The sequence below is a fragment of the Penicillium angulare genome (assembly GCF_028827245.1).
Source record: "Penicillium angulare strain IBT 27051 chromosome Unknown utg000009l_segment0_segment0, whole genome shotgun sequence".
Lineage (NCBI taxonomy): Eukaryota > Fungi > Ascomycota > Eurotiomycetes > Eurotiales > Aspergillaceae > Penicillium > Penicillium angulare.
In genome coordinates, this window is record NW_026623168.1 from 983,723 (window position 1) to 1,011,055 (window position 27,333).

The 27,333-nt window shown below is 46.1% G+C and overlaps 9 protein-coding genes across 9 annotated transcripts; 4 read left to right on the forward strand and 5 right to left on the reverse strand.

Annotated features, from left to right (window-relative positions):
* Positions 1–1,576: 1,576 nt before the first annotated feature.
* On the forward strand, positions 1,577–2,842 carry N7478_011920 (alpha/beta hydrolase family protein; the record flags this gene model as incomplete). Its single annotated transcript, XM_056928134.1, has 1 exon — positions 1,577–2,842. One exon carries the CDS (start codon positions 1,577–1,579, stop codon positions 2,840–2,842), a length of 1,266 nt encoding a protein of 421 aa, XP_056773861.1.
* A 265-nt stretch (positions 2,843–3,107) lies between these two features.
* N7478_011921 (uncharacterized protein) lies at positions 3,108–4,107 on the reverse strand (the record flags this gene model as incomplete). The annotated part of the gene is made up of 3 exons (XM_056928135.1): positions 3,108–3,340; positions 3,395–3,528; positions 3,590–4,107. The coding sequence occupies 3 exons, from the start codon at positions 4,105–4,107 to the stop codon at positions 3,108–3,110; spliced, it is 885 nt and encodes a 294-aa protein (XP_056773862.1).
* Positions 4,108–5,454: 1,347 nt separating this feature from the next.
* Positions 5,455–6,550, reverse strand: N7478_011922 (isocitrate lyase/PEP mutase family protein; the record flags this gene model as incomplete). The annotated part of the gene is made up of 3 exons (XM_056928136.1): positions 5,455–5,484; positions 5,534–6,015; positions 6,067–6,550. 3 exons carry the CDS (start codon positions 6,548–6,550, stop codon positions 5,455–5,457), a joined length of 996 nt encoding a protein of 331 aa, XP_056773863.1.
* A 3,039-nt stretch (positions 6,551–9,589) lies between these two features.
* Positions 9,590–11,595, forward strand: N7478_011923 (transcription factor domain-containing protein; the record flags this gene model as incomplete). Its single annotated transcript, XM_056928137.1, has 3 exons — positions 9,590–9,777; positions 9,839–10,758; positions 10,820–11,595. The coding sequence occupies 3 exons, from the start codon at positions 9,590–9,592 to the stop codon at positions 11,593–11,595; spliced, it is 1,884 nt and encodes a 627-aa protein (XP_056773864.1).
* Positions 11,596–11,915: 320 nt separating this feature from the next.
* Positions 11,916–12,972, reverse strand: N7478_011924 (RTA1 domain-containing protein; the record flags this gene model as incomplete). The annotated part of the gene is made up of 3 exons (XM_056928138.1): positions 11,916–12,565; positions 12,627–12,719; positions 12,774–12,972. The coding sequence occupies 3 exons, from the start codon at positions 12,970–12,972 to the stop codon at positions 11,916–11,918; spliced, it is 942 nt and encodes a 313-aa protein (XP_056773865.1).
* Positions 12,973–14,627: 1,655 nt separating this feature from the next.
* N7478_011925 (uncharacterized protein) lies at positions 14,628–16,689 on the reverse strand (the record flags this gene model as incomplete). The annotated part of the gene is made up of 4 exons (XM_056928139.1): positions 14,628–15,880; positions 15,945–16,143; positions 16,211–16,502; positions 16,577–16,689. 4 exons carry the CDS (start codon positions 16,687–16,689, stop codon positions 14,628–14,630), a joined length of 1,857 nt encoding a protein of 618 aa, XP_056773866.1.
* A 1,224-nt stretch (positions 16,690–17,913) lies between these two features.
* Positions 17,914–20,967, forward strand: N7478_011926 (ATP-binding protein; the record flags this gene model as incomplete). The annotated part of the gene is made up of 6 exons (XM_056928140.1): positions 17,914–19,294; positions 19,361–19,546; positions 19,604–19,663; positions 19,720–19,767; positions 19,828–19,983; positions 20,036–20,967. 6 exons carry the CDS (start codon positions 17,914–17,916, stop codon positions 20,965–20,967), a joined length of 2,763 nt encoding a protein of 920 aa, XP_056773867.1.
* A 299-nt stretch (positions 20,968–21,266) lies between these two features.
* On the reverse strand, positions 21,267–23,375 carry N7478_011927 (uncharacterized protein; the record flags this gene model as incomplete). Its single annotated transcript, XM_056928141.1, has 7 exons — positions 21,267–21,389; positions 21,448–21,614; positions 21,671–21,856; positions 21,911–21,955; positions 22,007–22,965; positions 23,024–23,108; positions 23,165–23,375. 7 exons carry the CDS (start codon positions 23,373–23,375, stop codon positions 21,267–21,269), a joined length of 1,776 nt encoding a protein of 591 aa, XP_056773868.1.
* A 2,837-nt stretch (positions 23,376–26,212) lies between these two features.
* On the forward strand, positions 26,213–27,192 carry N7478_011928 (acetate uptake transporter family protein; the record flags this gene model as incomplete). The annotated part of the gene is made up of 3 exons (XM_056928142.1): positions 26,213–26,580; positions 26,638–26,812; positions 26,878–27,192. 3 exons carry the CDS (start codon positions 26,213–26,215, stop codon positions 27,190–27,192), a joined length of 858 nt encoding a protein of 285 aa, XP_056773869.1.
* Positions 27,193–27,333: the final 141 nt, after the last annotated feature.

Here is a 27,333-nt window from a genome sequence, read left to right on the forward strand (position 1 = left end):
ACATATCAGATCGTCATTAAATCCATGATACTGCTGTGCCTATCGGTAGTAGTGCTAGAGAATTACTGGAAGAGTTTGGAAATTGGCGCTTTTTCGGCCCCCATTTGGTCAGCAAATTCCCAGATAGTCATGTCGCTCCTATTTTTGGCCCCAATCAAAACAAGATGTTCTATTAATGCTTCTCCTCAAACGTGGCTCTGAATGACCCAAGCCAAGGCTCTCAAAGTTTACATGCGTATCTTTGTCATCTACAAGATGTAATATGAAGCTAGGATGATCCCCAAAAAGAATCTTTCAAGCACCTAATGATTGGCTAGGGGCTTACCATGAAATTTTCCATACGAGGCCTATATCCAAGTTTAGAAGAGTATGAGATGGAATGAATCCAAATCTTGTGATAGCTTAGCCTTGCCCCATCTAGCCCAAGCCTTTGTTTAGGAACATTGAAAGATGAGGCTTGAACCCAAGCTTTCGCATACAGCCCTTCTGCCATTTTACTTCTTCATTCGTCTTCAGTTGTGAGTATATATGGTGATATTCCCTTTTAGTTCCCTTCAGCGTTTTGATATTCTTTTCAACTATCAGGTTGTACACAGCACTCTTTCATGATGTTGTCTCATTCTTTTTGGATTTTCTTTCTTTGATGAGAATGTTCGATTGAACATGAGAGACAGGTATGGAATAATTTAAATAAGACCAGAAAAACCCCTTCCCCTTGGTTAGGGAAGTTTGAGAACAGAACAATCTGGAAATCACTCCGTCTAGATATACCAAAATGACCGGGACTCGGAGTTCACTGTAAGTTAAGATTGAAACGTCCTGCTATCACGAAGATTAGGGGTGATCTTCGAAACTTAGAAGCAATTAAGTGGGGAAAAGTAGATAAACGTCCCATATAGGTACACGCAAAAGATCTTGAATTTTCCACGTAAAGTAATCTAAAGATGGCATGGTGGTGGTAATGGCCTAAACTCAATTATGTGGCGATGCATGCGGAGTGGACCCTGCGCTAAACCTAATGGGGTAACCAGGTCGACATCTATTCCGGACCGCACACAAGCTCAAAGTTAAGATCCACATCTCACGAACAGCTCCTGTCATTTGCTCAAATTTGGCCACGTCTTCCAGGGTCCCGCTCAGCTTACTTTAGGCTCTCACTTTCCGGCCATCATCATCATGTTTCGCAGTGAGTACCAGGTTGGGAATATATCTCGTTACTCTAAATTATTTTCTTAGCATCAAGGACTCGGAGTGATTGAATGGATTTCACATATAAAATGGCCTGCCCTCGCCGGCTCCTTCGGTCATTCCACTCATACTACTATTCATATTCATCTTCAGGCTCGCATTTCACATTTGTGTTTTCATTTGGAAATCCTCCCTGTCGCAGCTCTTCTCACTCTCAATATTGGTGTTGAAACTTTATCCACCATGCGTTTTACAACACTCGCTTTGCTTGGCACTCAGCTCGTGCTGCCAACGGTTCGTCGCAACATATTTCTTCTTTCGATTCAGATCACAACTAACATTATATCGCGTCACTCAGCTCGCCCAAGTAGCCGCATCAAACGGCAGTATGTTCCAGCTCAGTACCGATCCAGAGTTCGCGTTCGTTTTAGAGACCGTCTTGTCGATGAGCAACATTCAAGGTGCCCAAACCGGCGAGGTACTACGGGCTGCGAGCCAAATCACTGCAGGAGACTCCGAGAGCTGGTACAAAGAATTCAAAGTCCTTGGAGATGCCATCCACGCTCGAGCAGCCAGAGTCAACGCCACTCGCTTCCCGGTCTCAGCGCGCGAGGCATACTTCCGTTCCTCTACTTACTACCGCAACGCCCCATTCTTTTTCCATGCCAATCGCACCGACCCCAGAATCAACAAAATGGGTGCAATCTCAGTCGCCGACTTCGACAAGGCCGCTGCTCTGCTAACCATTCCCGGTGAAAAAGCCAACCTCTCAGCCACCAGTCCCAATGTACCAAACGGGAATTTCACAGTCCCTGTGCGATTCTTCAAAGGGCAAGAGTGTGCCGGGAAGGTTCCCACTGTGATCATTGGTACAGGGTACGATGCCTCCCAGGAAGATTCCTACCATGAAATGGGGATTGAGGTCCTCGAGCGTGGTTGGAATGTCATTACTTATGAAGGACCTGGCCAACCCACAGTTCTTCGCGAACAAAACCTCGGTTTTATTCCTGACTGGTGGAACGTCGTCACCCCAATCGTGGACTATCTCGCCACCCGTCCAGATGTCGATATGGATCAAATTGCCCTCGTTGGAATTTCTTTCGGTGGTGGCCTTGCCCCGCTTGCTGCTTCCCGCGAGCACCGTTTGTCCGCCGTGCTGTCCGTTGACGCCATGAACGATCTGTATTCCCTATACGCAACTCAACTTCCAACTGAGCTCATCGCGCTCTATAAAAATGGAGATTATGCGGAATTCGACAAATACATGCTTGGACTTGAGACAAATGCCTCCCTATCAACTCACACGCGTTGGACCATCTCCCAGGGCCTTTTCACTTTCAACACTGACAGCCCCTCCAACTGGTTCGGAAGGCTGCCTGCATTCACTGCCAATGCTACAGTGTTGCAAAATATCACCTGTCCTGTATTCATTGGGGAGGGGGAGAATGACACCTCTGCACCAGGCCAGGCCCAGGAGATGGTCGAGGCTCTTGGCAACCAAAGCACCTACTGCTTGTTCCGTACTGATGTCGGTGCTGGCGAGCATTGCCAGATTGGTGCCGAGTCTCAGTTGGCTCAAGTTACACTCGACTGGCTTGCTGATCTTTGGGATGGAATTGAATTGCCTGCTAACCTTACCGATCGGATCTATTAAGCAACCTGAGTATAGTAACTTTTGACGCACAACCCTGTTTATTACTACCCACTATATGCACTTAGCTCAAGATATTTACTCAGATCTGCCTTTGGACTTACAATGCGTCAGCTAGATATTAGATTTAATTCAATCAATCTCTAATCTGTGTTACCGCTAAATCATTTCCCGGTCGCTGGCTTGCAATTCAATACGAAGAGAGAATATTTACGGTTGTTCGATTACACATCCATTTCATTCGTACGATCAAAAATAGTATGGTACTCTATCGCAAATTCTTATCTTTCTCGAAGTTATTCTTCGCTTCTGTCGCAAAATCGTCCTCGATGAGAACCCTGAGGGCAGTAACAGCCATTCCCTTGCTGACCGACATGGTAATACTGTGCGCTTCTTCTGCCTTCGCAGCATCACGGAATGCGTCGGTGTGCATCGCAGTTCCGGGAGGGGTGGGAATAAAATAATGTCCGTGGAATGAAGGAACCTCGTAACTAACATTACCTAATTATTTATCAGAAAAGAGCTTGAAAGTTTATATTAAATAGCGAGACATACCCATTTCTGTGCTGAAAGAGGCGAGGTCCTTTTTTAGCAGGTCGCAGTGATATTCCATTCCCTTGGAACTCATATACCGGGCGAACTCTGTACACAGGGTCTCATTCGGTCGAATTTCTGCATATGGGACCATTCTGCTAAAAATTGAGTCATCATTCTGATGAAGCAATATGCAAGGGATAAATGGAATCTTACTCCGAGGCTATTTCGACCCCACAGCCTGTAGCCAGTGCTGCACCTTGCATACAATTTTCAACCCGGGTCCGCAAAATGTCCATCTCCTTTAATGTTTCGGATCGCACGCTGAAACGTATCCGTGCCTTGTCAGGGATTATGTTTTGTGCCGTGCCTCCCTCGGGAAGTATAATATTGATTCTCTCGGTTGGCTTAATGTGCTGTCTAAGCAGACCGACTGCCTGATATGCTAGTGACGCCGCATCAAGAGCGTTTACACCAGCCCAAGGCATCTGTGCAGCATGCGCTGACTTGCCAGTGAAGTCCGCTGTAAATCCAGCAGCAGCCAAGGTGGTACCAAATGCGACACCTGCTGAGTCTGCAGATATATGAGGAAAATGAGGTGTTGGGTGGCTCATTAATGATGCGATAGTACTTTTCAGGGCGCCTGCATCGATAAGCTTTACTTTGCCTGCGCCTCCCTCTTCGGCGGGGGTCCCGAGAAGGCGGACCTTTCCGGAAACCTTCGCTTGCTTCATTGCGGCGACGACACCAAGAAATGAAGCCACCGAGCAGACTGCGATCAGGTTATGGCCACATCCGTGCCCAATTACTGACAGAGCGTCATATTCTGCGCAAAAGTCGACTACCCTCTCCCCCTCGCCATATTCAGCAAGGAATGATGTGTCTAGACCGTAGACTTCAGGAGTCACCTCTAGACCAACATTTCTGAGATAGTTGCATATGGCATCATGTGCTTTGTATTCTTTATAACACAGTTCTGGGTTGTCATGAATCTAGAGCGTTGTCATTTTCCGACTCCGGAGATTAAAGCAGGATGTTTGCTTGCCTTCAGACTTAGGCCGCGGAGCCCCTCGCTAGCTTGATCAATAGCCCAAGAAATAATTTCTTCCATGGCATTCATATTTGAAAGCATTTTACGGGCTCATTTGGCTCATAAATGAACTAAGTTTCGATGGAGCCTTCGATGTCAACTTGGGTGGAGCCTATTTTGAAATGTGAACTCCCCGGGCGAATATACCTATTGATACTTTCTTTTCCGCTCAACGAAAAGTAAATCGGAGGTGCTAGCGAATAAAAGACTGATTTTGGCGAAGGCTGGCCACTGGAATGATAATATGAAAAGGAGAAAAACTGGGAGGGGGGATAAGAGGGATCAGGTTCAATGTTGACAAGGATCCGCAGGAGAGTATATGATTGGTTCGGGATTCAAAAAGTGACCAAGGCATCAAGGCGCCAATTGCATATTATCGTTATCTTGCGTTTCCATTGACAGGCCGAGAGTTTGAAGCATTATCATCGAAAAAGAGTTAGTACATTTCAAATTCTCTTACAAGGCGATGTCGCTAATATTGATGTGAAAGAGCCAAGATAAAAACCTCATATTCCGTCAGCCTCGGATCAATTTGAACTACATCAGCAGAACTGGAGGTCTTGCTAGTACTTGGTAGTATTAGATATATCGGGCTCAAACTGCGATTCCTGTTTTTTGCAAACATTGAAGACTGTCTATTTGCAAAAGCTCATGATGTTACATTTTTTGTTCGATTTCCCTTCCGAAAAAAAGTTGAATAGCCACGACGGCCCATTACGAAAAAGCGATCTGTAAATTCTAGTGGTCTTGATTCTAAATTTCCATTCAACATATATACATCTAAATCAAAATCAAAATGGCTTATAAGATGTATATAGATACTTGTGGGAGTATGCAAGTGAGAAAGCTCGATAGATCTTTCAATATGAGTACAAAGTCGGATGGATTCCTCGTAGCCCCATCTGCGCGTCACCAGAAAACCATGGGAAGTTAACCACGAGCCAGTGATACATTCCGCTCGACTTTGAAACAAAGCTCATTTCCATCATCATCAGTTGTACTTGTACTTGTCGGCATGTTCCTATAGCAGTATAAGCTTTGTAAGTTGGCGACGGAGAAAGCAGACTTACCCAGTACTTGTTGAAACCAACACCATCGCAGACCTCATCATACGTCAGAATCGTAGGGGGTGCACCGTTAGTAAAACTTCTCTTGAGACCATCCAATGCCTCCCGAATACTTCTCAGGTGTGCCGCCACAAGTGTCCATGGATACGCAACTGCACTGTATCCCAGCTCGGCCAATTCCTTCGCAGATATGTTTTCCGTCTTACCCCCTTCAATGATATTGGCAAACACGGGAATATCAATCTCGTCTGCACATCTTTTCATAGATGCGCGATCCGGCAGGGCCTCGATAAAAATTGCGTCAACTCCAATTCGCTTGAATTCTTGAGCTCGCGCCATGGCTTCATCCCATCCATACATCAATGCATCGGTTCGCGCCAAGACAAAAATATCTCTTCCTTCATTTCGGGCATCACATGCAGCCTGGATACGAGCATAGGCCTCTGGACGAGAGACCACATCTTTGCCCTTGGTATGTCCGCAGCCTGGAATTGGTTAATAATGATCGCGGGAAAGAATTATGTGGCGCAACATACGTTTTGGCCATTGTTGGTCTTCAATCATCACACCTGCTGCACCCGCTGCGGCAAAGCTTTCCACAGTTCGCTTCACGTTCATCGGACTTCCATATCCGGTATCCCCATCGGCCATGACCGGGACCGAGACCTGTCGGACACTTTCCTGAATCTTATCACACATTTCGGCCATCGCGATGTACCCCGTATCTGGGATGCCATGAGAGCTAGCGACCGCGTATCCCGCGAGGAAAACCATCGGAAATCCAGCTTCCTCGATAAGACGAGATGAGAGTCCATCGTAGGAACAGGCGTGAGCGAGGATCTTCGTGGGGTCATTGCGTGCCTCCAGCATCATGGTGCGAAGTCGCGAGGCTTGTAGAGACGGAATTTTACCCCGCGCATTTTGGAACTGGATCTCAACGTTGGAAGCTGTACCGTTCTGCGGGCCCGAGGGCGCGGCCGATTCGAAATGGAATGGGTATGGGACGTTGCTTGTCGACATGTTTGGTGGAGAGTGTTGGTGAATGTTGTGTATCAATGAAACCAGATTGCGAGAATTCGTTCGCTTTTAAATCTCAACAATCTCTGCGATATCGGCGACAGATCACTTCCCCCGATGCATAATGTAGATGCGTCCCCACGGTGAGCGGGACGGTGAGCGGGGAATTTACAGCGGATAATCGACAACATCCGCAGCGGGTATTGTAGCGGATGTTCCCACGCCACTGTATACCAATGCCGAAAGTCAATTGTAATATGGCTCGATCAATTGGACTTTTTCCACTCACATACTTACCCTGCATGCCATTTAGTGTTTGATGAGTTGGGGAAATCACCGTTACCCCATGGGGCCCCGCGTTCGCCAACCCTTGGCCGCCCTTAGCCGGGGAATAGACTCTCGAATGAACTGAAATATGATAGGAACGTCCCCCCCCCCAGATTTGAACTCTTTCATTTTTCCCTTTCATGATACATCAAACAGCCCGTTTCTTGAATTTGAATCTTCTTGTTGATCCAAAATGCTGGACCAAAAAAACTTCGAACAGCCCACTTACCAACATGATGAGGAGAAAGACCCAAATCCATTGAATGTCAACATTTCGGATGAACGGCAAACTTTCATTCGAAAAAGGGTCAGTATGCATCATGAAAACTGTCTTCATCACTAATATCGGTATAGTTTGACTTTCGCCTTCTGCCAGTCGTCTGTATTCTATACGTCCTGTCCTATCTCGATAGAAGTATGTCTTAACTTGTCCATATTCAAAGCATTGATAACAACTCACCTCTCTCTCCTTTCCTTTCAGGCAACATTGGAAATGCCAAGACCGCTGGTCTCGATACGGATCTTCACCTAGATAGCTCCCAATGGTCATGGGTTTTATACTCATTCTACATCTCCTACATTGTTTTTGAATGGTCAACAATTTTATGGAAACTACTCCCAGCTCATATTTATATTGCATGTTTATGCGTCTGGTCAGTAAATTTCAAACCGAGTTCCTGATGATTGATTCTGACTGCGAAATATAGTTGGGGTGCGGCAGCGATGTGTACCGGTGCAGTACAAACATTCCCCCAGCTCATTGCGTGCAGGTGCGTTTTAGCACTATTTGAGGCTGTCTTTAGTTGTGGAGCTCCTTATTTTTTGTCTCTCTTCTACCAAAGAAGAGAACTGGGATACAGAATATCTTTTCTTCTTGGGATGTCACCAGTGGCTAACTGTTTCGCATCGGCTTTATCTTATGGAATAAGTCAGATTGAAGGATCGCTGAGGCCGTGGCGGTATATCTTCATAATCGGTAAGAAAGTGGAATCACCAGTATCTCATATTGTTACTGACAACAAAAATAAAAAGAGGGAATTCCAACTATTCTCTTCGCACCAGTGGTTTTCTATTGTCTCCCAGACTCCCCAGGCACAGCCCGATTTCTTACTGAATCCGAACAAACTGAAGCAGTTGAGCGCCTACACACCCTTGATCGAACTGCGAAGAACAAACTAGACTGGAGCCAGGTAACAAGTGGGTTAACCGATTACAAAAACTACGTCCACATGACTATTCATTTTTGCTGCAATTATTCATTCTCGGGCCTTTCGAACTTCCTTCCGACAATCCTCGAATCAATGGGGTATACATCAGTCAACGCTCAAGGTCTAGCTGCACCACCATACTTTGTTTCCTTTTTATGTTGTATCGCCGCAGCTATAATATCCGATCGATGGGGCAATCGCGGTTTTGTCGTCACATTTTCAGCTATGGTCGGCACCGCAGGCTATCTGATTTTAGCATGTGTGAAAGACGAGTCCAAAACAGCGACACGCTACGCTGGAGTTTGGCTTGCTACAATGGGTATATTCCCTGCGCTTTCTATCAATATTACTTGGTTGTTGAATAATCAAGGCGGGGAAAGTAAAAAAGGGGTCGGGATGGCTCTTCTCGCAATCTTTGGGCAATGTTCCAGCTTGATTAGCAGCTCTGTTTTTCCGGATTCCGATGCTCCTCTTTATACCACGGGATGTGCGATTGGCTGTGCATTCACAGGATTCATTATTATTTTGGCCCTCGGCTTGCATGTATCGTTGACTTTGGAAAACAAAAGACGAGATAGGCTGCATGGAAAGGTAAATCAGGATGAAAGAGTCGATGTGACAGCAGATGGAGATCTCAATCCAAAGTTCAGATATTTGACTTAGATAAATAGGCAGGGTATAAATAACAGTCTGGCTGTGGGATACTGAAATCCAGGAGGTTGAATGCATTTGACATGAACTCGTCTCATATCATATTTCTAATCAAGCACCTGTGAGCTGTCTTTCTTCGGTTTAATCGTGAATCCATCCTAGTATAGCCACAATTCATACGGGGTAGCCAACCTCGGACGTAGCGTAAACCAGCGAGATTAAAATGCCGTGTACTTAAAAAAAATCACAAGCAACATTTCCTATAGTATGTGGAGAGTTATCTTTCCCTTTTCCGAAAGTTCAAGCTTTGGATGATTCCGACCGAATAATGGACGTCAGAATAGTGGAGAAAGTAGTGCCAAAGCGGGGAAATGGGCTCGATGATGGCGGCTGTTTGGAAAACCCGCTTTTCCTCGTGAGAAATATCCGCGATCCCAACTTTCCTCTTTACCGAGCACCATGGACAAGAGAAGGTCATCAAGAAGCCGGGATATTCGCGAGCACGAGTTTCAAAGAACATACAAAGCGTGCATACCATGTTCCCGGCGGAAAGTCAAGTGTGAAGCTAGTGACAATGGCAAATGTGTCAGATGCGCGCAAAAACAACTTGACTGCACGTTCACTGCCAAAAAGCCGTGGTCGCGGAGATCGACGCGTGCAGAGACGACTCCTAGACATCGCAAAACGCCAGATCTGTCTGATGATAGACGGTTGGCATTCCATTTGAATTCTTTACGAAAGACATGCTAATGGAATAAATAGGTCCCAGTTAGCGTCTGACAACCAACCCGCGACCAAAGAAAACAGTCTTCCATCTTCAATATTACGAACGGTTGTCTCGAATAACAATGATGCAATGAATATTTTGTATGAAGCGGCTGTTCAGGAAGAAGATCGAAATGGACCAGAGGTGCAGTCAGCGGATGCCTCGAGGTGCATTCCGCGAAGTCTAAACGACACCGACTCGCTTCGGCTGTGGAATGCGTGTCGCTTTGTCAAGATGGGCTGGTTCTCTGCGTATGAGGCCATATATTTCGTTGACCTGTGAGTGGAATTTATCCGGTAGAACAAAAGGCTGCAATGATTTCGCTAATGGATGGGACAGCTTTTTTACAAACATGAACCCACTTTCCCCTATCTTGACGGACTTTTTCGCATCGCATAAGAATCAATTTTATTTGGTCACCCAAGAGCCAATGTTATGCTGCACGATCCTGATGATCTCTTCTCGTCATCATACTCTGCCGGGAGTTGCTGGTGACTCGCGCACATTCTTTATCCACCATCGGTTATGGCAGCACTGTCAACACCTGTTAATGCGATTAGTGTTAGGCCAGGAGAAATTGTCCAAAGGGAAAACTCGTATTGTTGGAACCGTTGAAGCACTACTCTTGATGTCGGAATGGTACCCCCGTCAACTACAATTTCCGCCCGACACGGACGGCTGGGACTCTGATTTTCTTATGACAAATCTGGATGGGAGAGATCCCCCGATTCCTGAGAAGGATATACCCGTCTCCGATAGATGGAGAGAAGATGTTGTTGAGCCCACAAAACGTTTTGAACGCATGTCGTGGATGGTTCTGAGCTCTGCGTTGGCACTTTCCCATGAACTGGGTGCCTTTGAAACTCATCACCTAGCCAGACCAGATGACTTGGTGGGAGAGGATGCAGAAAAGTATATGAATCATCTTGAGCTACGCCGTCGGCGCCTACCAAGTTTACTTTTCATATTCATTAATGCATTATCATGTCGCATCGGATGTACATCGCCCATGGCTTCCGACACAGGTATACCACCATTAAGCCTTGCATCTCTTCGACCGGTCGAGAACGGTCGGCAGTGGCTGTTCTTTATCAACTCGTGGATGGAACTTACGAAGCTTACGATGTCAATAACTGACAAATTATTCTTCCTAATGAGCACATCGTTGGCCAACAGTTCAACTCAAACATTTCTTGACATATTAGAGGAGAAGCAACTGTTGCTTGCTGATTGGCACGAGAGAAATTCTTCGTTAATTGGTAAGCTTCCGAATTCAAGAAATTCATTCTCTTGGTATGCAGTTTTCTTAATATTTACTAGCTCCTGAAGTCCCGTTCAGCGATATCCTATTCGCTGAATATCAACATCTCCGAATTCTCGTCAACTCGGTTGGAATGCAGCTGGTCGTCCAACGCGTTTTATCTCAAAGTGGTCTACAAAGTGAGACCACTATAGATCGCTTTTTTATTGAACGCGCCCGACAACTCAACATGACAACGCAAGAATATGGATTTATTGAAGAGGTCTTTGATGGTTGTCGTCAGTCTCTCGAAAGGGTAGTCAGTCTGGGCAACAAAAACATACTATACTTCTCTCCGATGAGAATACTATTTCGCACAATCAGCTCCTCTATATTCATGATAAAAGCACTGGCTCTCGGTGCCCGAAATAGCAAGCTGCGTGAAGCACTGCAGATTCTTGACCAGGTCATCATTGCACTTGAGGATAAGAACCACGACGATGTTCATTTGAAATTTCAGTACGCAACTCTTTTGAAAGCCCAGGTCAAACGTCTCCGTGACAGCCTTGTTTCATCCCAAGGAGTGAGTAGTACCAATGAGAACTATCCTCTTAATGCAAACCTCGAGCGGCAGACTTTTGAGGAACAGCATCCCACGGATCAATCATTTGGAGGAGAAAATCAAGAGTCTTTCGGGTTTCAAATGAGTCAGATGGATCAGTTGAACATCAATGAATGGCTATTTTTACCATTCGATGCATCGATGGCACCATTTGGGCCTAGTGAATGGGATGCTGGGGCCAGATTAGATGGCGTTGACTTGGACCTAGATTTTCTTTGGCAAATTCCCTCGTGATGGTGGATTTAGTTTAGTCAATTGGGACTTTTTGTTCATGACACCGCCATCCCGTGCTTGGTCCTCAATTTCAGCTTGTTTTGACCTAGCCTTTCACCTACCCCTTTATTGACATATCTGCTCTTACGTTTTGAAATCATTTGATGAATGCAATAAGTACCATGTACCATTATTTCAAATATATTTAATATACATTCAAAACAATTTAACCCAATTTAGCAATATGAGCCTCTGGCCGCAACCAGGTTTGGCCTCTATAAGAAACGCCGTCCTGGAAATTTGGAAAATAACATAAACGTAAAAATTCCGAAGGGGTATCTCTAAGCTCCATAGAAGCGCTCTGGGCTGGCATATGGGGCATATTCAGTGTTCTCTCTGAGTTGTTGAGTCTCCGGGTCATTCATCTCGACTGTATCCTGGTACTTGGGACGAACGAAGATAGAATCCGAAGGCAAGAGCCATCCTGGGTGGCAGAAGTTGAAGACTGCGCCAGCTAAGACCATCATGACACCGTCAAGGATCACGAAGTAGATCTCATGAGTAATGAGGTACCCAGACCACCCCTGCACCAGCTCGACAGTACGGTAAATACTTCGGATATAGATGACGAGAACAGAAGTAACCATGGCAGCCAGAAGAGGGGTCAGCGGGCCCTTCATTACCGATTTGAGCATACCAAGGCGAGATGCACGTCGCAAGAAGTCCACGGCGAAGAAGACGAAGATGCTGATCGAGACCAACTGAAAGATGATGCCGGCGACCATAGTATTTGTTCCTGGGGCTGTATTTCCTCCATCCGATTCTGAAGACGCCATGCCACCACCTGCGGCTTGAACAACGAGGGAGATAAAGTCGCAGCTGCAGAAAATCCAAAGGTATTGCTTCGGGCTGAGGATTGACGATTTAGGACCGAATAGCTGAATGAATCGACCGAGGAGAACGTAGATTCCGGCAGTGAAAAACGTCGGGGCTAGAGAAAAGAACATTTTAGTATGGACTGGGGCCTTGAGTAGACTGTACTATAGACTTACCGATGATCAATGTTGAGATTTGAATCATGAAAGCAGTGGAGTTGTAAGGGCATTGAGAGGCCCATAGTCGACCGCTCCAGCCAAGAACCTCGACTTTTGTTCAAGTTAGCATATATAGAAAGATGCGAAGCGATAATATTCACATACCCAGGCATCCAATAGTAAAAAGTGAGCACCACCAAGTTCTCTTCCAACAAAACTGAGCGATGTGAACGAGTCCCGATAGACCGAACAGAGCAACAAATGCAATTCCGGCAGCCTCTGATGGGATATATCCATAAGATGTTTCCAGACCCGGAACATAGGCATGGCACTGGACCTTTTCAACGTCGTCTTGGGTAAGCATTTTTGCCAAGTAGCAATTTTTAATGCGCGAAGACAAGTATAGCAGGTATTTCGGCGTAAGAAAAAAAAAGATGGAAGATCGGACTGTTGACTCGTTGAATTGATGAATTATGATATCAAGAACAATATAACCCCGTGGGGATACGATTTATTTATGTGCATGTGCAAAACATACATCTATTATCGCCGGCCCGACCCAACGTGGTGAGAAGTGGAGCTATACCCTATTCCCAAAAGAGAATCCATGTCATCTGGGGCCGAAGTCAACTTTGATCGAAAACCGGCCAATGAGAAGTATGCCGGATACAGTAAGGCTGTGTACCCCTAAATAGATTTTAGGCCAACAATACAAGTTTCTTTTTTTAACAGCCGCGCCGGTCGGAGATAGCTTCATGTCTAAGCCTCAAATTTTGAATATACAACCTCACGCTCAAACAATCCGACTGTTTAGCTCGCCAAAACCTCTAGCTTGACTTAATTGCAATATACTATTGTTTACCATGCATTCTAGACCTACAGATAGGGCGAATGGAGTACCTTCTGAGAGACTTGGACTCATGAACCACATACTCCGTGGGCTTGCGGATTGTTCCCGCCGTCGAGCTGCAGGATCAATCTGACAATCTTCCATAAAGTTGCGGAAGATTAGCCAAGCACCGCCTGCACGGAACGGAGTAGGAGGTGGAAATACTACTTAGGCTACAAGGCACAAAATTAGTCTGACCGACAAGGCTGCGTCCCTACAAAATCAGTCTCAGCCTCATGCCAGGCCTTGCAAGTGTTGACGGGTCGCAGAAGAGGAAGCTCTGATTGGATCGCGAACTTACGAGGCGCCCAGACCTCTTTAATATGGGGCCGAAGACACGACAACGTTACCAAAATCGAAGCTGTGCAAGCCTAATAATCTCTATTTCAGGTTTTCATGGGAAAATGCAAGGAAACTGAACAATAATCTAAGGATCAGTGCGTCTACCAGGCTCCTGAGTTTCATCACAACGAAAACGCAATCTAGACTAAAGATTGTCCGTGTCCTTTGAATATCGAGATTGATTGTTGTGGGACTAGAACACGCCAAGACATTCGGGCCGCGTACGCGTAGTCCATGCGTTGTTGCTAGCAAGCATCAAACACTGGCACTTCGCGTGCACGCACAACGATCATGGAGACTGATTTCTATGTTTAATGTGTAACCTTGAAAGTAGCATTCGTAATCATGACAAAGCTTGTGTCTGGGAGCCTTCCAAGGCCAGATAAGGCATTTCATGGATGGCGATTCTGAACTAATGACCTTAAAAGGGTTGCGAGTCAGGCGGAAATACCAGCCAGTCCAAGTTCGAATGTTGCTAAATATTTCAAGTTCATCGCAGCCGCCGTTCACTAGAGAACAAGAGCGTCCCTCGATGGTATGTTTTATCACAACCGTGGTCATTTGGGAATATATCCAAATATGTCTTCAAGTTCAACCTGAAGTTCAAGAAGAAACTTCCTACTAGATAGATGCGCTACCAATCGATTATTATATACCAATCAATTATTATGAACAAAAAAGAAAAGAAAAAAGAAGGGAGGAACTCTCGCCATCTACTATCGGCTGCAAACCATCTATCGGGCGCAAAACCTGACTTGCGAAATGAGTGATGAGTATAGCCAGAAAGGTCAAAGTATCAAAGATTCTGCTAATTCGTTCACATCAACACCATCATCAAGAACATCATGATCTATCATAGATAGTTCACTACGAATCGGGAACCACTCGGGGTAGTATCCACCTCCCATATGAGAGGTAACCAAGAGCTTGAAGACCAAGCCACTATTACTGGCTTCGATATTCCCGACCAAACTGTTGAGGAACGGCATGATCAAGTCCATTCCTGGTAAGTTGAAGGAATTGTCAAAGAAGTCCATACCATCAATCATACAAATTATGACTCCAGAATCGAGAGGCTTCAGAATATCCTCAAACAGGCGGCACAGAGCGACTAAGTCGTCCATCGTAATTAGTTCTAGGAAGTCATCACCCAGATACGTGAGGTCAAGCGAGTCTGACTCTGCAAGCGAAAGTGCTGTCTGTGCAATAAGTGATCTCATAATTCCACTTGCTCCAGTGGCGCCATCTTTTGGTTCCAAGTGCAAGCGGCAGAAAAATGTGATTGTATGGATGAATGGGACGGATGAGACACTTCTCATGAGCAGGGCACACATGTAACTCAAAGGCGATACGGTATCCTCTTGGAGTGGATCGGAGTTGGACCCGGGGATAACTAGAACTCGGGATTCAATGCCTTGAAGCCAGTGTTGAAATCGATGATCTCGAAGCACAGAGGAAATACGCCCCTGCACGCCACCGGGTAGAGTGCGACCGAAAAAGAAAACAAAGTTTCTTTCCGCACCTATTGTGCTTATGACTTCCTCTCGTGTATCAGAGCTATTACTTCGAATGTTGACTAAATCAAGTGCAGCGAGGATTTGATCTAGCGATATTGTTGGCTGGATTCTTTGCGGGGTGCAACTTCTATCCATACGTTCCATGAGTTCGGCCACGGCTTTCGTCACTATGAGATTTGAATCATTAGAATTTGATGATACACTATATGGCCATTGCTTGTTGCTAGAGGAAGTTTCTCGCCTACATGGTGTTAATTGTTCGCGGAGTAGATTCTCCAGGCTCTGTGCAGACACATTTGAGTGTAAAAGCTTTGTCATGTCACCATGCATTTGGTCGAGCTCTTTGCCGACATGAACGACATTTAATCCGATGTCGTGGACTTCGATACTCAGACACGTGCGCACTGCAGCTTCGAATTGGCTTGCCTTTTCACTCACAGCCGTAGTTACCGCGTCCTCCAATTCCTGGCCATAATCATCGCCCTCAAAAAGGGCCTTAGCTCCTTGCATCAGTCCGCCACGAACTGAAGCAAAGGTGAAAATATGTTAGAGCTGCGTTTAGAGCAGGAGAGAGCTTGGGGGACCTACCACCCTGTGACTTTGCAATCCATGTCATAATTTTCTCCACCGCATCTAAAATAGTCACGTACAACGCATGTGCTCTGTCCATCAAAGTATCATTCCACGCATAGACATAGAAATATGGCGCAGTATCCTGAATTGGGTACGATAACGCATCCAGAGAGTTCAATATTACCGACCGAACTGCACTCATACGATTTGCAGCCTGCAGAGAAACTCATGAGAAAACAGAGCAAAATGCGCTAATATGCGAATCCAACGGAAGAACTTACGTTATAAGCTAGCTTCAAGCCTCCACAGAGCAATCCTATATAATCTCCACTAGGAAGAAGAACGGTCAAAAATTCGAGGCGCGAGGCTACATTGCCGATCGCTCGGATAGTCTTGCGGAATGGGTTCATCGATTTCCTATTCTCAAATCGATGATCCATGGCTTTTTGTGCCTCTGCACGAACATCCTCCCAAGTTGTCGCATCTTCAAAAGCATTCCGAAACTCTGGATTTTGTAGTTTTGGAAGAAGAGTTCTTATCGCTATACGAAACCGGTCTTTGCGCTGCGCAATTCTAAGAAAAAAAATATCGTTAAAATGATGATACCACAGAATGCGACAGAAGTTGAATAAACTCAGAAAACCTACTGGTCGGGCGGGTTTGGAGGAGTTCGTTTACTTTCGATCGCCTTTTGGAACGCCCAGGCCTGGTTGACAGGCGGCGCGTTGTGCTCGATCCACGTTGTTAGTACATTGTCCATATCGTGGCATGTATTGTGGCCAAATGATATCTTCGACTAAATTTTAAATCCAGTACCCAAGGGCCATCACTTGCAAAGAGCAGTGTAGCTCTTGATCGCAAGACCAATGGGGCCCCCAAAGGCGGCTCGTGCATAGACAAATGATCTTTCTAGCCACCCCGTAGCTATACGGGGCTAGACCGTAGTGCTTACGAGGAGGATGGACCCGTATGCAAGCCAAGACACGCCAACGAATCAAGCTGCATGTTTCCGTTTCGCATGCAATTTAATACCGTAAGTTGATGAAGGCACGGGGGGAAAAAGCAAGAATCAGACAACATGTGGCCCCACTCGTTTCTTCTCCAAAAGAAAAAATCGCAAACCTTGAATATTACTCGTGGACACACGAGCGCACTAACTGAATGTAAATAAGACGAGCTGGCCATACAAGTTGAGGCGACAGGTTTCGTTAACGCTTCACCCGAATAGAACTGGTGGCTATCAGGATCGCTAGTTGCAGAAGGGCCGACGGCACAAGACGTGGTGTTCAGAGATTGGCGGAGACCCAATTCTTAGAGTTTGGTGGACATTAGAGTAAGCAGAACTAGGCGAGTGTGCTGCGATTATCATATTTAAGAGGGAGGCGTCAAGCCGCCTGTCAAAAGTGAGTGACAATGAATCAAACCCACAAATTCAAGATAATTGCTTAGCTTGGCCTTGGTGGGAAGCTAGTGACAATCTTGAAGAGAAGGCAGATTGACTGACGCCCCACCGAAGTAAGCGGATTAAGAACTGATTTCTGACCAAGCGAGTATACTGTCGCTCTTCGCGATCAATTGAACCTCAAATATCGATATGGCCGATCCATACGGAAGGACTAGGAGTCCTGAATCTTGGGATGGAGAAGCGGAAGTGGGGGACGATACAATGATTCCTAGGTCCGTTGTTGAACAATGGCTGGGTCGGGCTTTTTCTGCCATCAATAGACTTGATTCATTCCGAGATGAAACTACTAGTGAACTTCGTCACTTACTCAGAGAATTCCCCGGAGTGGGCGCCCTACCGCTGGAAGTCCCTCCACCGAGGAGAGGAAGAATTCACCGGAGAATCAGCGATGCATCATCATCGAGGGCAAATTCTAGAGCGGTTTCGAGAGAGAATTCAATAGCAGAGTCAATTTCATATGAGAGTGAAGTTGTGACAAAAGAATTGACACCGTCGATCCGATATACATCATGGATCGATATGGTCCATGGGCAATTTACATCGCCCCACACAAGAGAAGGCACGTTCATTTACGGCAAAAGGAGAACTGGAAAATATTACACGATCGAGATTCCCATGAACGAGCCATCTGTCGCCGACATAAGTTTCACTAGGAAACCAGATCGGAGAAAGAAAGACCAGAAGAAATCCGCAACTGAAAAGGAACCTTGGTCTGCGAGCGATTCCGGTCCTCACCTCGACGGGCTACCAGAGCGGATAAGAATCAGCTCTCAGAGACTGGTGTCTTTCTTGAATCACGAATTTGTCGATGGTAATCTTGCGTTTTCTGTGGGCTCCGCAGGTTTTTCGATGCTCCGACCGTTCAAGTTTCTCATTCATCATGACAAGCGGTTTCGAGCACGAGTCAAGGAGCTAGAGGGGGTTCTCAATCGACTCAAAGAGAATGCACCGGATGATTATGACGAGAGCGTTTCGATCCACACAGACTTCATAAAGCGAAACTGGCAGGGGCTTCAGTATAGCTTGACTGAACTAACCGGAATCCTGGCAGATTGCCATTGTTTGCTTGCATTCATGGATAAGCAGCTATACCCAGAGCAAGCCCGGTTAGCTGCTGGCCCAGATACTGTGCGCTTTTGCGACCTCTTTTTCCTGTTCCCACGAGGATCCCTTGTGTATGTCAAAGACTCCGGTATTCCACAAAAGATTTGGCGGGTCATGCAAGCATCAGGCGGTCGTCGAAGTATGGCCGAACCCGAAGAAGGGCTGCACTATCGGTTTCCGTTCACACATTTCCAGCTTGAGTGCTATTATCTGGACCATAACGGCAAGACTTTTGTTAAAATTCAAAAAAGATTTCAAATCATGGACTTCGACGGAGCCCTTCCCGTCAAATCACTGTCCGTTTTGCCATTTATAGTTGCGGAAAGAGACCTTGAGCTGGTTAACCGAGAGGCCCTCATTCAACGGGGTAAACAGTTCGTTGAGTGCACTGGGAAGGTGTCTCATTTAGACTACAGCGGAAGAAGTCAAAACATGACTCCGAAAGGGCAGAAGCTCACAGAACTGGCCGAAGGGGCTAAAAGTTCGCTGTGCTTCTCCGAAAGGATTGAGGGTGAGGTCATGGTGGACTTTTCCCGCGCGTTGCAAGAAGTTCCAGGGTGGAAGATAGAGTCCAGTGAGTTTCATTTCAGTACGACAACTCGACACGAGACTGGGAATGAAATAGGAATCGATGACGATAAAAGGTGGGAAAATGCGTTGACAGACGAGTTCTTTGAAATGGAAGAGAATAGGTGGCGCGCGTGGGATAGAGGGAATGAAGTTCCATCAGAGGAGGAGGATCTTCTACTGCTGCCCGATCGTATTTTTGCATTTGTCCTGCCGAGTAGACGATGGGGTGCGTATTTCCTTTCAATCCCATTATTCAGGCCGAGGTGGTGAGATGGTCTCTAACTGGTATTAGCGTGCTTGCAAATTGGCAAAGGCCCCGATGGAAAAGATCAGTTACGCCCTCGAACTCCGGAGGACAATCCTTGGGAGAAATTGCAACTTCCACCTGGTCACAAAGAGCTGGTGCAGTCTCTTATTCAGTCCCATTTCTCCCAGACTCACTCTTCGACGGTACATTTTGATTTGTTGAGGAATAAAGGTATGTGCCATCAACCGGACGTTTTGTCAATTTTAACCGTCCGCTGATCAAAAATAGGAAATGGAGTCATTATCCTATTGCATGGTGTTCCAGGCGTGGGCAAAACGTCAACAGCAGGTATGATATCAATGAACGCTCTCGCATATGTCATGCAGGAGTTAACAGCTGGATAGAATGCGCCGCCATCAGTACTAGCCGGCCATTGCTTCCAATCACCTGCGGTAAGGGACCTTGCCCCAGACCTGCGACAATAATACCACCACTGACAAATGGAACTGTAGGCGACCTAGGATTGAGCCCAGGAGAAGTTGAAGAAAAATTGAAAGAGGTATTTCGACTTGCCCAGGATTGGGGCTGTGTTATGCTGTTGGACGAAGCCGATGTCTTTCTCGCCCAACGATCAGTTACTGACACAACTAGAAATGCCCTGGTTTCCGGTAAGTGCGATCATGGTATAGCAAATTTGGTCCTCGACTAACATCCGATCAGTCTTTCTGCGTACATTGGAGTACTATGAAGGTATTCTCTTCCTTACCACGAACCGTGTTGGCGTTTTTGATGAAGCTTTCCGATCCCGAATCCATATGTCGTTGTATTATCCCTCGTTGGAGCGCATGCAGACCATGCGTATCTGGGAAAGGCATGTTCAAGAAGCTGCTAAGGCTGGCATCGAAGTCGATAACGAGTCACTTGTGGACTTCGCCGACATGATTTACGAGACCCAAAAGAATTCTGCGTCCGGTGCAGTGTGGAATGGGCGGCAGATCCGTAATGCATTCCAGAGTGCCCTCGCCTTAGCGGCTTTTCACTCTCACGGTGGTCCAGTCAAACTTGAACGTCGATTTTTCGAAAATGTGTTCAGAGTATCAGATCAATTCAGCAGCTACATCTGGACAACGAAGAATTACCAATCTGACGCGGACCGCAATCGACTGGGCATGGTCCGACGAGACGATTTCAATTATCAATCAATGAGCACTGGAGAATTCGCTTTACAGCAACAACGGCAGCAGCAAAGACAACCAGGTATCTTGCAATCAACATATAGCCAGCGAATTCCACATTCACCGTCGAACATCGGTTTGCAAAGACCCCAGCCACGGGCAGAGCCGATAGCAGGTCTTGCGTCTTATCCAGCCCACGCGCAGCGTCTTGACAACATCCAAGCCGCTGGTATGCGACAGCCAAATATCCGACCGCCAGAGCAGGAGTACCAACATGTCGCGTCAACAGTCCCGCGCCACATGACTCCAGATCCTCTCTATACTAACCAGCCGATTGTACGATCTGAGCAGCCCCTACAATACTCCAATACCGGTGCAATGTATGGCACCGCCGATCCGGAACTTCGCGTACCGTCCACACGTCAGACAATGTTTACGCCTCCGCCACCGACGAATCCACAGGGAGGCCACTACTAACTACTATAAGCAAACGAAACCACATGCAAAGATTTTCAAGCTGTGTTTGATGACTGGACACAAAGCATATTCCGTGTATGTATACGACCCGCATGACAGATTGTATTTAGGTGTATTGCCCATTGATCATTTGAAAATAAACCACCCCGAAAGTCATGGGAAAGGCTTCTCACCAGCCAGTACGCGCCCGCAAAACCATCATTAGACATCCAATACCCCTGCACAGTGACCCAATAAGTAGCAGAATACTATATCAAGATCATGATCAGATGCGATCCTTTATTTTGTGGATTTTGAACTTACCCGCTGTCAAACCCTGTTCGGCCAAATGTGTAGCCAGTTTGGTATCCAGCAACCTTCATGTCGTATAAATACTCAAGACGTTTCACATGCTCATTCACAACAGCCTCTGTGAACCAAAGCTGCACGATAATTCATCAGCTGTGAAAATCGATCACGTCTACAAGCAAAACAACTTACACCTGGACTCATGTCCCAAAGCCATTCCAAATGCCAGTTTTTTACCGTCGCCAACCGAGGCTGCGAGCCACCAAGGACGGCGATGACAATGGCCATAAGAAGGCAAACGAGTGGGCTATTTGCAGGACTAGAGATCGCGATCGCGACGGATCCAAGGCCGTATATGCCTATTAATTTGCATTAATTGTGCTCGTTCCTGGATTGGGGGATCTTTCAAACCCACAATAGAAGTAAAGGAAGTTCAATGTAAGAAGCATGTTAAATGACGCGAATGGGGTAGCTAGAACCAGGTATACAGTAGTAAAATGTATCGCGGCGAGGAAAAGGCGAGGAAGCACGGCAATTGCTTTTCCGATGAAGTATGCACTTTCCGAGTGCCCGGAGTGAGATTCGCGTTTAAAGACGAGTTCTATATTCTATTATTAGAATGAATTGAGAACACAAGTAGGGTAAGGCAAAATACCTTCTTCTGCAAATGTCGCCACGCTTGGATAAGCTGCCGAGAATGCTGTGATGGGTGTTAGTGGATATGAAGGACAAGAACAGGGTCGGAACTTACAAATCGCAAGACAAGTCAAAACTCCAATTTCAGTCACGGTGCCATAATTCACAGCGCTTGAAAGTGTACTGAACGGGGATAAATAAATTCCTTGAAATACCTGGCCATGGAACTCGTGAGCAACCAGTCCAATGAGAGTTCCAGTTAAAGCTGCACCGGTGATCTCGACTACAAAAACAGCAAGCTGTCTGGTTTGCTGGAGCAAGTCACGCAGAATACAGAGCCATATCTGTCTGTACCAGGGTGCAAACCTCTTGTTATAGTCTGCTTCAATCCTGCGAAACGATAAATCTGTATGCTCTCGATCGCTCTCTCCCGACGACGAATGTGCCATTGTTTCGTTCGGCGATTTTGGCTGCTTCCATTCTTCTAGCTTGGTCCGACCAGCCTCAAATTTACCAGAAGCGATATCAATTATGAGGTCGGCAGGGTTAAGTGTGGGGTTGAAATGAAATCCTTGGTCTTCGAAATATTGCTTCGCATTCATTGCTTTGCCGCTGTATATGCATTGTCCCTGTTCCAAAACGAGGAGACTGTCTAACGCTTCGAATATTTCGACACGAGGTTGGTGAACAACACAAATGACTGTGAGGCCTTCTTTGGAGAAACGCTTTAGCAGAGCCATTATGGATAGGGCAGCTTGGGCGTCAAGTCCAGATGTCGGTTCGTCGAGGATTAGAACTTGAGGTGCCGCGACAAGTTCCAAGCCGATACTAACTCTTTTCCTTTCTCCGCCAGAAATAATAGGTTTTTGTGGTGATCCAACAACACTTGATTTAACTTTTGTTAAGCCCAGACCATCAATGACGAGGTTCACACGTTCTTGAATCGCTTGATCGTCTAAATTACCTCCAAGTCGGACCCGTGCTGAGTGTAGGATATTCTCAAATACAGTCAGATGTGGATGAACAATGTCATCTTGCGGGACAAATCCTATCAGCGCAGGGAAGTGATATCCTCTGTCAACCTGTGTTAGTGATATCGATATTTGGAAGATATGGATTGAGTGAAACAGACTTTGCCAAATCTCGTGGAACTTTGTTGAGCATCAAAGATCCCGAATCAGCCCGAACTTTACCAACAAGTATGTTGGTAAGAGTAGCTGAATTGTTTTAAAGGTTCAGTTAGTGAAATTTTATCTGGGAGATTTTAACTTACTCTTCCCAGATCCAGATTGCCCCATAATACCCGTCAGGCTCTTGGAGTGCGCTTTGCCAGTGACACCAGATAAAATGAAGTCCCTTGTTTTTGGCTTGCGCAAAGAAATATTCTCGAATTCCAGGTCCATTCCGACATTGTTAGAGTCCAGCGCAAATAATACCTCGAGCCAATCTCCAGTATCTGGGCTATCCTGATCTTCCGATCGCATTTCTATATTCAAACCCAGCTGTTCTTTTCCTTCGTTTCTCTTCACCAGACTGCTTCGACTCTTCATGTAGAAGAAGACGAACAAGAATATTAATGAGAAATCCAGAATGCCACACACAAGAAATCCGAGGAAGGGAAGCTCATATTCACTTCCTTGGTTACATTTCGACAGCGCTTTGCATTTTATCGGCTCAATAGTTCCCCGTGGACAATAGTTTCCCTTTGGACAGATGACTTGCTCTTTCCCACCGGCTGGGCAATAGTATCTTGGCTCGCATGGTATTGGCTCATACACACCTTGTGGCTGAGCACATGTATTTTCGGTGAATTGAAGTCTGGTGATGAGACATTCCGCCGTTGGTGGGCAATAGACTGGAGGATGCTGCGCAGTGTTGTTTGGACCTATTCTCGAAATCAAGATTAGTATGAACACCATTTTATCCGATATTCTACCTAAGCTGGGTAAAACCTACAATAGAACCCAGCATTACAGACGTTCGATGTCGAAAGCGGAACCGCGATTTTCCCAGAGAGGCACTGGCTTGAATTTGCACTCATCGTGAATGTCCAGCGATGGAAGCAAAACTAAAGGCCCAGTGTCATAATTCCACCTGAGAGCCTTCTGGGTATTTATGCCGCCATGCCGTAGGGGCGCTATTTCTCGTCGTTGTTCGATAGCTGTATTTGTTTTTATCATCAGAAAATGAGACCGATGATTGACATTTCTTGTGTTTCTCGAGCAATACACCTGTCGCCATTTCTATCCCACAGAGGATCACAAGTAATCACTATTGAACTCAATCAAAATGAAGGCCTGAGAGTTTGATGTGCCAAGGGGCGCCATATTACCATGTACACCGTCAGTGTCGAATGTGCGTCGCTACTTGCATATTTGCTTTTTCTCTGCCCGTGCCCTCGTGCGTGTCACCCGCAATTCCTCGTCTCTCAAATTTGAGGCGGGCAAACAAAGGCATGCCAAGTAGTCATTTCCATATTGATCGAGTGGTCGCGATCCATGGCAACAACGAGCCGTAGTCTTGTATATTGATTATCAAGTACTGATATCACAACCAAAATATATCAAAGGTTCGCTCAAGTCGGCGCTATATGCATTGAGCATTGAATGTGGGATTTTCAGGGGGTAGAGGGTGCGGAGGCACAAGAAAAAGAAATGATGGAAAATAAAAGCCTTTATGCAGTCAAAGCCGGGTGGAGTGAGTCGATGATCAGGCGCCAGCGCCACTTCAGGAGTTTAATACCCTTCTACTTTGAACGGCTCAGTGTGTGTATCACTTAACTGCAAAGAAGACCGATCTGATCAAAGTTGAAGTTGGTCGTCGCATACCATGAGCCATCCTCTCCTAGTTAGTTAGTTAACCAGCAGATGTGAATTTCGGCCTCATTTCTGAGGCATACAAACTCAAGCAAAACCGGAAACTTTAATTTGAAGCCTTAGGAATAAGGCACCTAGGCCGACATGTTCATTCAACCAACAAAAATGCATCCTATGCTCTACCTTCACCTCTAGCTAGATCATTTGTTAGCAAGATTGAGACTTGTGATATTTTCAAACAATGCGATTCGAATAATTTTTGGTACCTACATTCAAGTTGACCAGCCTATAATGCCTAGTTCAAAAACCACATGTTCAACCAGTGATGTCAGAGTCGGTCCAGTTTTTCACTCCAATCTGTCCTAATTCGACGCTTTATGCTATAACCATGGAGTACTCAATCAATTTTCCAGGTCAGTTTTGATCGAGGTACACTACGGAAATAATTTTAGCTGATCCAGAGCCGCCGCTGGGTTGTCTCGCGCACTTGAACAGAGAAAGATCATGAATATATATTGCAACGGGAAGGCGATATTCCCAGTAAAAACTTCTTAATTTCACGTTTAATTCTGGAATGGCAGGCTTAGTGAACTCGTTTTATGCACCCATCCATGCATGATCTTATTCAACTATTGCCAACAGAGGGTTTGCAACTTGAAGGTTAAACCGTTTGCATTAATGATGCAAGACGTTGACTAGTACCAGTAGCATGGCGGCTACAATGGCGGCTACCATGGCGGGCACCAAGCGGATGTGGCGATTAGGCCCACTGGCAGTGGTGCCCAGGTAGAGTTGCGCTTTTAGATCTAATCGCTGGCCTTTAAATTTGAAAAATGAAAAGCTATAGTTGAGAAAATATCAATGGAGGAAATAATTCTGACCTATTGCTTTGGTGTGAGACGGAGGAAAGGGCTGCACGCACCTCAAATGCGCAGTGCATCCAATAATGCGATCATAACCAAACGAACCGGGGTCATACACATTGGTAGCTTCTCCACGCTCAATACCTTGTTTTAAATTCCAAATATTGAGTGTTTCCAGCAGTGCATTTCCCCACGACTTCAGCCTTATTCGTCAAAATCATTGGGGTGCTTGATTAGTGGGGCAATACACATCCAATGACGCGGCGATCTACAAAATAGTAGAAGGAATGTGTGGAAGAGATGGAAACTCTCTTTAGCCCGAGCCGATAGTATCGGCTTAACTCCACAGCAAGATCTGTAGATCTCCGACCTCACCAACTCCAAAGATGTGATTTGTCCCACCATCCTCCACAATCATACAAGAAAGACGGGGTGTGCTCCGCATTCTTCAATTTTCCCCACGTCGATCATGGCCTACCCCAAATCCAGGTCTCGGGATTGTTCTCTCTTCTCAATGCCGACCCCCTCGAATTACTTGTGAAGACGAAATCAGGTAACTATAAGTATCGAGCCCATCCAGCAATGCGAGTCTCCTTATCCCGATCACCATTCACACAAACACCCAGCCATACCCAATCCAACATGACATCCCAACCTGAGCCCGATCTTAACAGATTAGAAGCTGGAGACACCAACATCACCTCTTCCAGCCAAGAATCCGACCGAAAGCCTCAGCATCCCGCATACCTCGACTATGGTCCCCTCGCACACGTGAACACAGCAGAGACGCGACTCGCACCATTTGGTGGCGAGCTTCAACCCGGCCTCTACCGCTCAGTTGCAGAGCGCAAGATCGCGAATCCCGCGCCATTGGGCTTATGCGGGTTCGCACTGACCACATTTGTGCTCGGATGCATTAATATGCAAGTCCGTGGAATTACAGAGCCGAACATGGTTGTCGGCCCGGCATTCGCATATGGTGGATTCGTTCAGATCCTCTCTGGAATGTGGTATGTATCGCGATCAAATAAAGCTGAGAATTGGTGCTGACTTTTTGTTTGCTATAGGGAAATGGCGGTCGGAAACACGTTCGGTGCAACGGCATTAACATCCTATGGAGGCTTTTGGATCTCGCTCGCGATCTCTTTCACACCAGGTGGATTTGGGATCCAGAAATCTCTCGTTGCAGCTGATAATGGAAGCTTGGGAATGTTCTACGATTCTCTCGGTATCTTTATCATGGTACGGACCACTCCGCATACAATATCCACTCGATGAGATCATATACTAACATTCGATTCTCATAGGGATGGTTCATATTTACTTTCCTGATGATGCTCTGTACGATGAAGTCCACTGTTGTATTTTTCAGCCTATTCTTTTCGGTCGACATCGCTTTCCTCCTTCTCGGTACCGGATACTTGTGTCGCAATGCTCAGCAGGAACCAAACGCCAACCTTCTCAAGGCGGGTGGATTGTTTGCGCTCGTCGCGGCATTTCTAGCGTGGTGGGTGGCTCTTGCTGGTGTGGCTGATAACAGCAATAGCTTCATCCTTCCACCTGTCTGGCACTTCCCCTGGTCACCCAAAGGTAGGGAATCGAGGAAGAACTTGAAGGAGTGATTGCGGATATTTGATGAGATATGGTTCTTTCGGGGCTACTTTGGTGCTCCTAAGCCGTGGCAAGTTGTATCTACAAGAACACGCAAGCTATAGCCACGGTCGGATATTGCATTGGGAAGGAATTCGAGACCACCCAGGTGG